The 10,479-nt window shown below is 44.1% G+C and overlaps 1 protein-coding gene and 1 long non-coding RNA gene across 2 annotated transcripts; both read right to left on the bottom strand.

Annotated features, from left to right (window-relative positions):
* Positions 1–452: 452 nt before the first annotated feature.
* Positions 453–3,172, bottom strand: LOC124679395. Its single transcript, XR_006994968.1, has 4 exons — positions 3,036–3,172; positions 1,854–2,009; positions 1,621–1,755; positions 453–660 (listed from the first exon to the last, which is right to left on the bottom strand). It is a non-coding gene; the product is annotated as an uncharacterized LOC124679395 (long non-coding RNA).
* Positions 3,173–3,198: 26 nt separating this feature from the next.
* LOC124672544 (proline-rich receptor-like protein kinase PERK8) lies at positions 3,199–4,466 on the bottom strand. Its single transcript, XM_047208760.1, has 4 exons — positions 3,953–4,466; positions 3,684–3,858; positions 3,364–3,575; positions 3,199–3,203 (listed from the first exon to the last, which is right to left on the bottom strand). Exons 1-4 carry the CDS (start codon positions 4,464–4,466, stop codon positions 3,199–3,201), a joined length of 906 nt encoding a protein of 301 aa, XP_047064716.1.
* Positions 4,467–10,479: the final 6,013 nt, after the last annotated feature.

Below are 10,479 nucleotides of genomic sequence, written 5' to 3'. Positions count from 1 at the left end.
ATAGCTGCACGTGGGTGGGACCCACCAGGAATCAATCGGTTCATACGTCACACAGGGACACGCGTCGTTCGTACAAGCCGGAGGCTGCGTGACGCATATCCCCCGGGGGAATAGGATCATTTTCCTTTTTTTTACCTCACACAGTTGATGTTTCTCAGAACTGTCACAAAACAATAATCATTCAAGCTCTCAATTCCAAGACAGACAAGGCATACACAGTTGCTCATCAGCGAGAACTGAAATGACATAATCTTTATGCAAATTGATCAGGCCCACTACATTGCTCATATGCAAACTGAATTAAAGAATCTTTATGAAGGTTCATTAGACTTGCCCTATTACTCATCAAAGAGAATTGCCATGATATAAACTTCACGCCAGGAGGTGTGCTGCTTGAGCAATGAAGTACTGGGAATGATGTTTTGGACAATTATCACAAATTTCTACGATAACCTAATGAATATGAGATTATCTCTTCTCCTAGATCCTAGATGAGAAAACGAAAAACCAAAAGGTGAAACATCCTGATGTACAAATCATCTCCGAGAAAATGACGGGCTGTTTTAGGAGAACATGTGCTTTTCTCTACCACCAGCCACTGTAAACGCCTTCTCCTGATTGAGACACGTGCATGATCATGATGAGACCTGCTTCAAATCCCTGGAAAAAAATGAAGAACATGCACGCTTAGTTTTCAAACACGCAGAAACTTCAGGCGATGACAAAGATAAAGAAAACTTGACTGAGCTAACTTCAAAAAAATTGACTATAAAGTTCTCATCTGCATTCATAACAAAATCAAAGTATTTAACCGTGTAAAACTTAAACCAATCCAGCAGTGGAAAATCTTAGACAGAAGATCCACAAAGATTGGTCCCTCCCTGATGAACATGCTTTTCGATTTACTGGACATGGCACTAGTCTTACCAAGTCAGGTAAAGGAAGAGATGAGAGTTAAATTACTGCTACTATGGTAGCCCACGTGGCACCTAATTAATAGTAACATTCTTTTTGGCGACGGTAAAAGCAGGATTGGAGAACACTCATCTTGTATTTTGCAGTCCTACCTTATCTGGGTGCAAGATGCTAGAGACATGGAACTTCTGATTGACCCTAAAGGAAACAGCCTGTTTACCCTATTTTTGTGAAAACACAAAAAAGCATTGGAAGGAGACTGCATTCTCCTGATCAAAACCTCAGACAGCGCAGAGCCTCCTACGTGGTCAATATGAGCCCAAGTTCAAACAAAATGTGGTGTGCACAGAGCTGAACACATTATGCTAATGAAGGAATTGGGTCTAAATTAACTTGAAATTTTCTTGAAATATCATAACAGGCACACACAAAGACAAAGGAAAACATGTTGTCGTATCATAACTAACCAACTGCGCGGTCTGACCATGAATGTTTGTATGGTTCCCTCATACCCTGTTTCTTAATAAGAGCTCAAGTTCAAACAAAATGTGGTGTGCACAGAGCTATGAACCCAAGTTCAAACAAAATGTGGTGTGCACGGAGCTGAATACATTATGCTAATGAAGGAATTAACTAGACATTTTGTTGAAATATCCATAGCAGGCACATACACAAAAACAAAGGAAACATATTTCCATATCATACCTAACCAAATGCAATGTGCGGGTGGCAATACTTATAGTGGCACTTAAGCTGCTGAGTGTAAAACACGGCCTGACACACTTGGCACCTGTCCCATGCTCCACCATCATCGTGCTTGGTATCAAAATGATTCCCCAGCTGGTCATAAAAGGTTCAATTAATTAGAGACGAATCAGGAATGTGCTTAATTCTAACATACTGGGGAACTTAACAGTACTATGTTGAGCAATACTCACAGCGTCTTTGTGTTGTCTGAGTTTTTTGCCGTCCCCAAAATAGCAGGCGGAACAAAAATCCCACTCAGATCCACTCTTGGGTCTCATGGTGACATATTCAATGTGAATGACCTTCTGCTCATACGGATCAAGAACTTGTGCATCCTTTGCAAGGATCTGTTTTCAATGTAAACGTGCATAGGTTAGGGTGAGATATGATTTTAAAAGTGACTGCAAGGAAAATAAGCTCACATACTACTGAGGAAAAAACCATAGCAAAGAAATTCATGTCGGGCAAGAAGGGACAGAAGATACAGAAAGACAATATCTACATTAAGGGTTTAAATTCTAAATATGGTACAGAATTTTCTTCGCAGTGTACTGCTAGAAAAAAAGGAATATCTAATTTTCGGAGATGCAACTATGGAATCCCATATCCCCTGTTTTATATTTGTAAATTCTATACCTCGGCTATCAAACCCCAAAGATATATGAACCACCTTAACTTCATGATATGTAACTGTACAACTGTTATTTTGGCATATCAACTCATACTGAAATGACTAACATAATGAAACGTTTTTGCAAAACTTCAAGGAACTCCTCTAAACTAGATGAGAGACTCCTCTAAACTAACATATGTGCCAGGTTAGTTAAAGTTTAAACATTTTTGTTTGGTAGGTATTAGTCATCCATTGCTGTAGTTGGTGCTTACAAATAATAACTAAACAGAATGAAGTTTCATGGTTTCTAGATTGGAAAAATTGACATGAACACGTCAACCCCTGTTATACAGGCTATGCAGTTGTTGCATGTCTTAGACTAAAATCCTTAAGTTGAGGGAAGAGAAAACAAGGAGGTACGGTGGAATTCTGCAATTCAAATGGCATTAGTTAATTCATACTGACATTATGTGCTGCCAGCAACTGAAACATATCCACCAGTCAATAACAGAAATGGTTAACAAACAGTGCCATGCCGACTCCTATTTTGTATGGGTTTTGCAGCCATACAATGTCAGTCAGGTTCAGTGAGATAAGTGAGAGGTGAATTGTTTCATCAATCAGCCGAACAAGAAACTGACGCTGGTCAATTATATTATATTTTGCAAGTGAAAGTGATAGTAGAGGAAGAAGTGCAACAGAGACGACCATTCCAGCGATGGAAACCGAAAATGCAAGATTGCCAGCAGTTGCAACTTACCTTTTCGATAGTAGGACCTGGAGGGAGAATACGATCTGCTGCTTCTTGGTTCCGAGCAAGCTCTGCGTCGCTCGGCCGACGATGCGCGTACATGTACGATTGGTAACCCCGCTTCTTCTTCCTTGCAGGCACGACGACGACGGATTGTGCTTCAGTGACTTTGTCAGCCTACAAAGTCACTGACTTTGTGTCACTTACAAGTGGGGTCAAGTGGAACCCTTCATTATGTGGACCCCACATGACCCTACTTGTAAGTGACACAAAGTCAGTGACTTTGTGGGCTGACAAAGTCACTGAAGCACAATCCGACGACGACGGGGACGGGGACGGGGGCGTCGTCGGTCCGGGACCGCTGGAAAAAGGCCGACAGCCAGGCCGGCATGGTCGGCATCTGCAGTAGGCGGAACAACTCCTGGACAAAGGCCGACAGGGAAGTCAGCATGGTCGGAATCCGCAGCTCCGGCTGCACTTGCTGGAGCGGGGAGGGGTCGTTGCGGGTAGCTTCTTGGAGGTCGGAGACGCCTTCTTCTTCCTCTTCTTCTTGCAGAATAAGAGGCAAAAAGTGTCAAATTTCTAGAGCAAGAAGAATGCTGTTCTAGAGAAAACAGGAAAAGTGTTCTTGGTTTCTTGGCTGCGTGCGTGCGCTACCTGCTGCCGCGGCCTTGTTGGCCGTCGACGCTTCTTCTTCTTCTTCTAGTCCTTGTTGGCCCTTGGCGCCTTCCTGCGGTGCCCCTTCTTGGTCCTTGACGGCGCGGTGCCCTTGTTGGTGGTGGGAGAAGCCTGCAACGAGAAGGAGGTGCTTCTTGTTGCCCAATCCCTCCGCCTGCTTCAGAGCAAAGAAGTGCTTGTGAATTGCGAGAAGAAGAAGAAGAAGAAGAAGAAGATAGTTGTTGTTGTGGGTGGGGCGCGTGGGCTACCTGCGCGTGGAGCGGAGTGCGGGAGAAGGCGGTGCGAGGTGGAGCTCGGAGTCGGAGACGAAGCGGGCGATCGCGAAACAGGGGAAGCAGGGAAGGGGGAGGAGAAGAGGGGGAAATTTAACGAGCGGGAGGAGCGTGGAGTTGGGCCTTGGGATGGGCGTCGTATGGGGATTGAGGCCCAGAAGAGGACACAGGCCAGCATTCTGGCCCAGGACAGGGTCGGCGGCGGCGCATGGATGGAGACCATCCTCGTCGTTGCAGAGTGAGCGGGGAGCGGGGAGACGGAGGAGAGGGAGCCGAGGAGGAGCGGAGCGCGCAGGGCGTGGAAGGTTCTAGAAGGCGGCAAGGTGGAGGAATCGCCTCTCTGCCCTAGAGTAGAGGGAGGGGGACCGGAGCTGAGGAAGAAGAGGGGAGAAGCTGGAGGCGGAGTTGGCTCAGGCTGCACAGCAAAGGGAGACGCTTTTTTTGTTTTGAGATGATGGGGCGCCAGCGGACGGTGGACATAACCGTGCATCTCAGGCTGATTATCCTCTATGGTCACGACACTTAATTCTACCACTAACTATCTTGACGAGTCTACATGGACACCAAAATATTTTTGTGTTTCAAAATATTCTGGGAAAAAATACACGATAATAAATAGAATAATATTTTGGAGTTTTTTTGCGTCCGCGCTTGCGATGCAGTCTAAAAAGCGCGTCTCGTGGAGAAAAACACTGCGCAGCGCACGGTATAGTTTTACAGCGCGGTAGCAGCAACGTTTACATCGCCGAAATATGGCGCGCCAACAAACGTGTTAAAACGCGGTCGCAAGGTAAAAACCGTTAGTTTAGTGCGCCTGCGCCAAAAAAAATACACGATAATAAATAGAATAATATTTTGGAGCGTCCCGTTGGAAGAGCATTTTTGCGTCCGCGCTTGCGGTGCAGTCTAAAAAGCACATCCGCTGAGAATATGCTATTAACTCAACTTGATGTTAAAATTCCTGGTTTAGATATACTATATGATTTGTATGGTACTGATCATGATTTTGTTGAACCATATCGCTTGTGTGCTATTGGTAAAGCCTGGAAAAGATATAACATACATGATGGGTTCTTGTTTAGAGCTAACAAACTATGTGTTCCAGAATTGTCTGTGCGTTTGCTCTTATTGCAGGAATCTCATGCTGGAGGTTTGATGGGTCACTTTGGGCGTGAGAAGACGCTACCCATGCTTGCTGATCACTTTTATTGGTCAACGATGAGGCGGGATGTGGACAGGTATGTGAAGAGATGCATTACTTGCAACAATTTCAAGTCCAAGCTGAAGCCTCACGGTTTATATACTCCGTTACCGGCACCTACTACACCATGGGAAGACATTAGTATGGATTTTGTGTTGGGTTTACCGCGTACTAAGAGAGGCCATGATTCTATATTTGTGGTAGTGAATAGATTTTTTAAGATGTCACATTTTATTGCCTGCCACAAGAGCGACGATGCGTCGCATATTGCTAACATGTTTTTCAGGGAGATTGTACGTCTACATGGAGTCCTAAAGACTATTGTTTCTGATCGTGACGTGAAATTTATGAGCTACTTCTGGAAGACGCTTTGGAGAAAGCTGGGGACGAAGCTACTTTTCAGCACTACTTGTCATCCCCAAACTGATGGTCAAACTGAAGTGGTGAATAGAACATTGTCACAACTGTTGAGATCCATGATCAAGAAGAACCTGAAGGAGTGGGAAGATTGTTTGCCGCATGTGGAGTTTGCTTACAACAGGGCGGTACATTCTACCACAGAGCTGTATCCCTTTGAGGTGGTGTATGGTTTTAAACCCATTACTCCTCTTGATTTGTTGCCTCTTACCATACGTGAGAGAGTCAATATGGAGGCATCCAAGAGGGCAGATTTTGTGCGAAAGATTCATGTGAAGATTAAAGAGTTGATAGAAAAGAAAGGCAAGAGCAATGCTGCAAGGATGAACAAGAAGCGCAAAGAGATGTTGTTCAAACCTGGTGATATGGTCTGGGTACATTTTCGCAAGGATAGGTTCCCGAAGCTGCGGAAGTCCAAATTGCTTCCTCGTGGAGCTGGTCCTTACAAAGTGCTTGCCAAGATCAATGATAATGCATACTCTATAGATCTTCTAATTGATGAGTTTGGTGTCAGCAATTCTTTCAATGTGGCTGATTTGACAACATATGACGGAGAAGACCTTGGAGCGTCGAGGTCGACGCCTTTTGAAGGGGGGGAGATGATGAGGACATCCCTACTACACTACTACCTCCGTCATTGCAAGATGAAGACGATGCTGCTGTGAAGCTCAAGTCCAATGAAGTCAGGATTGGACCAATGACACGAGCTCGTGCGAAGCTACTTAAGCAACAGGTGAACTTGTTCCTATGTGATACTTTGATCGATGAGTACTTTATACTGCCTAAGTCGTATTACTTATGTATGATCAGGTATGAAGAGGGAACAAGCATCACACGGGGAGGAGAGGAGCGGCTGGACCAGAAGCTGGACGTGAAGCTGGACATGAAGACATCCCATGGACGCGCGAGGGAGGAGCGAGAGGCATGCGCGAGAAGAGGAGATGCAGTTCAGGCCGGCGCCAGGCTCGGTCAGACCGGCCGTGCCGCCGGACCACCCGGTCCCAGCCCCGGTCCGACCGGCTTCCACGCCGGATCCGTCCGGTCCAAACCGGACGCAATGCTTGTGTCAGCCGGGCAACATCCAGTAAGCCCGGTGATGGCGTGTAACTCACACGTTCGTTGGGAACCCCAAGAGGAAGGTATGATGCGCACAGCAACAAGTTTTCCCTCAGAAAGAAACCAAGGTTTATCGAACCAGGAGGAGCCAAGAAGCACGTTGAAGGTTGATGGCGGCGGGATGTAGTGCGGCGCAACACCAGAGATTCCGGCGTCAACGTGGAACTTGCACAACACAACCAAAGTACTTTGCCCCAACGAAATAGTGAGGTTGTCAATCTCACCGGCTTGCTATAACAAAGGATTAGATGTATAGTGCGGATGATGATTGTTTGCAGAAAACAGTAGAACAAGTATTGCAGATTGTATTCGATGTAAAAGAATGGACCGGGGTCCACAGTTCACTAGAAGTGTCTCTCCCATAAGATAGCATGTTGGGTGAACAAATTACAGTCGGGCAATTGACAAATAGAGAGGGCATAACAATGCACATACATGATATGATGAATATTGTGAGATTTAATTGGGCATTACGACAAAGTACATAGACCGCTATCCAGACATGCATCTATGCCTAAAAAGTCCACCTTCGAGTTATCATCCGAACCCCTTCCAGTATTAAGTTGCAAAACAACGGACAATTGCATTAAGTATGGTGCGTAATGTACTCAATAACTACATCCTCGGACATAGCATCAATGTTTTATCCCTAGTGGCAACAAGTACATCCATAACCTTAGAGGTTTCTGTCACTCCCCGCATTCACGGAGACATGAACCCACTATCGAGCATAAATACTCCCTCTTGGAGTTAAGAGCAAAAACTTGGCCGAGCCTCTACTAATAACGGAGAGCATGCAAGATCATAAACAACACATAGGTAATAGATTGATAATCAACATAACATAGTATTCTCTATCCATCGGATCCCGACAAACACAACATATAGAATTACGGATAGATGATCTTGATCATGTTAGGCAGCTCACAAGATCCGACAATGAAGCACATGAGGAGAAGACAACCATCTAGCTACTGCTATGGACCCATAGTCCAGGGGTGAACTACTCACTCATCACTCCGGAGGCGACCATGGCGGTGAAGAGTCCTCCGGGAGATGAATCCCTCTCCCGGCAGGGTGCCGGAGGTGATCTCCAGAATCCCCGAGATGGGATTGGCGGCGGCGGCGTCTCAGTAAGGTTTTCCGTATCGTGGCTCTCGGTACAGGGGGTTTCGCGACGAAGGCTATTTGTAGGCGGAAGGGCAGGTAAAGGGGCGTCACGAGGGGCCCACACCACAGGCCGGCGCGGCCAGGGCCTGGGCCGCGCCGCCCTGGTGTGTCGCCACCTCGTGGCCCCACTTCGACTCTCCCTCGGACTTCTGGAAGCTTCGTGGCAAAATAGGACCCTGGGCGTTGATTTCGTCCAATTCCGAGAATATTTCCTTTGTAGGATTTCTGAAACCAAAAACAGCTGAAAACAGCAACTGGCTCTTCGGCATCTCGTTAATAGGTTAGTGCCGGAAGATGCATAAATACGACATATAATGTGTATAAACATGTAGATATCATCAATAATGTGGCATGGAACATAAGAAATTATCGATACGTCGGAGACGTATCAGCATCCCCAAGCTTAGTTCTCGCTCGTCCCGAGCGGTGTAAACGATAACAAAGATAATTTACGGAGTGACATGCCATCATAACCTTGATCATACTATTGTAAACATATGTAATGAATGCAGCGATCAAAACAATGGTAATGACATGAGTAAACAAGCTGAATCATAAAGCAAAGACTTTTCATGAATAGTACTTAAAGACAAGCATCAATAAGTCTTGCATAAGAGTTAACTCATAAAGCAATAAATCAAAGTAAAGGTATTGAAGCAACACAAAGGAAGATTAAGTTTCAGCGGTTGCTTTCAACTTATAACATGTATATCTCATGGATAATTGTCAACTTAGAGTAATATAACAAGTGCAATATGCAAGTATGTAGGAATCAATGCACAGTTCACACAAGTGTTTGCTTCTTGAGGTGGAGAGAGATAGGTGAACTGACTCAACATTAAAAGTAAAAGAAAGGACCTTCAAAGAGGAAAGCATCGATTGCTATATTTGTGCTAGAGCTTTTATTTTGAAAACAAGAAACAATTTTGTCAACGGTAGTAATAAAGCACATGTATTATGTAAATTATATCTTACAAGTTGCAAGCCTCATGCATAGTATACTAATAGTGCCCGCACCTTGTCCTAATTAGCTTGGACTACCGGGATCATCGCAATACACATGTTTTAACCAAGTGTCACAAAGGGGTACCTCCATGCCGCCCTGTACAAAGGTCTAAGGAGAAAGCTCGCATTTTGGATTTCTCGCTTTTGATTATTCTCAACTTAGACATCCATACCGGGACAACATGGACAACGGATAATGGACTCCTCTTTAATGCATAAGCATGTAGCAACAATTAGTGTTCTCATATGAGATTGAGGATATATGTCCAAAACTGAAACTTCCACCATGATTCATGGCTTTAGTTAGCGGCCCAATGTTCTTCTCTAACAATATGCATGCTCTAATCATTAAAGTGGTAGATCTCCCTTACTTCAGACAAGACGGACATGCATAGCAACTCACATGATATTCAACAAAGAATAGTTGATGGCGTCCCCAGAAAACATGGTTATCGCACAACAAGCAACTTAATAAGAGATAAAGTGCATAAGTACATATTCAATACCACAATAGTTTTTAAGCTATTTGTCCCATGAGCTATATATTGCAAAGGTAAAGAATGGAAATTTTAAAGGTAGCACTCAAGCAATTTACTTTGGAATGGCGGAGAAATACCATGTAGTAGGTAGATATGGTGGACACAAATGGCATAGTGGTTGGCTCAAGGATTTGGATGCATGAGAAGTATTCCCTCTCGATACAAGGTTTAGGCTAGCAAGGTTATTTGAAACAAACACAAGGATTAACCGGTGCAGCAAAACTCACATAAAAGACATATTGTAAACATTATAAGACTTTACACCGTCTTCCTTGTTGTTCAAACTCAATACTAGAAATTATCTAGACTTTAGAGAGACCAAATATGCAAATCAAATTTAGCAAGCTCTAGGTGTTTCTTCATTAATAGGTGCAAAGTATATGATGCAAGAGCTTAAACATGAGCACAACAATTGCCAAGTATCAAATTATTCAAGACATTTTAGAATTACTACACGTAGCATTTCCCGATTCCAACCATATAACAATTTAACGAAGAAGATTCAACCTTCGCCATGAATACTATGAGTAAAACCTAAGGACATATTTGTCCATATGCAACAGCGGAGCGTGTCTCTCTCCCACACAATGAATGCTAGGATCCATTTTATTCAAACAAAACAAAAACAAAAACAAACCGACGCTCCAAGCAAAGTACATAAGATGTGATGGAATAAAAATATAGTTTCGGGGGAGGAACCCGATAATGTTGTCGATGAAGAAGGGGATGCCTTGGGCATCCCCAAGCTTAGACGCTTGAGTCTTCTTAAAATATGCAGGGGTGAACCACCGGGCATCCCCAAGCTTTGAGCTTTCACTCTCCTTGATCATATTGCATCATTCTCCTCTCTTGATCCTTGAAAACTTCCTCCACACCAAACTCGAAACAACTCATTAGAGGGTTAGTGCACAATAAAAATTAACATGTTCAGAGGTGACACAATCATTCTTAACACTTCTGAACATTGCATAAAGCTACTTGGACATTAATGAAGCAAAGAAATTCATCCATCATAGCAAAAGAGGCAATGCGAAATAAAATCTGATCATGAAAAC

The sequence above is a fragment of the Lolium rigidum genome, chromosome 7 (genome assembly GCF_022539505.1).
Source record: "Lolium rigidum isolate FL_2022 chromosome 7, APGP_CSIRO_Lrig_0.1, whole genome shotgun sequence".
Lineage (NCBI taxonomy): Eukaryota > Viridiplantae > Streptophyta > Magnoliopsida > Poales > Poaceae > Lolium > Lolium rigidum.
Note: the sequence above shows the minus strand (reverse complement) of the source record. Positions and strands in the feature narration are given on the sequence as shown.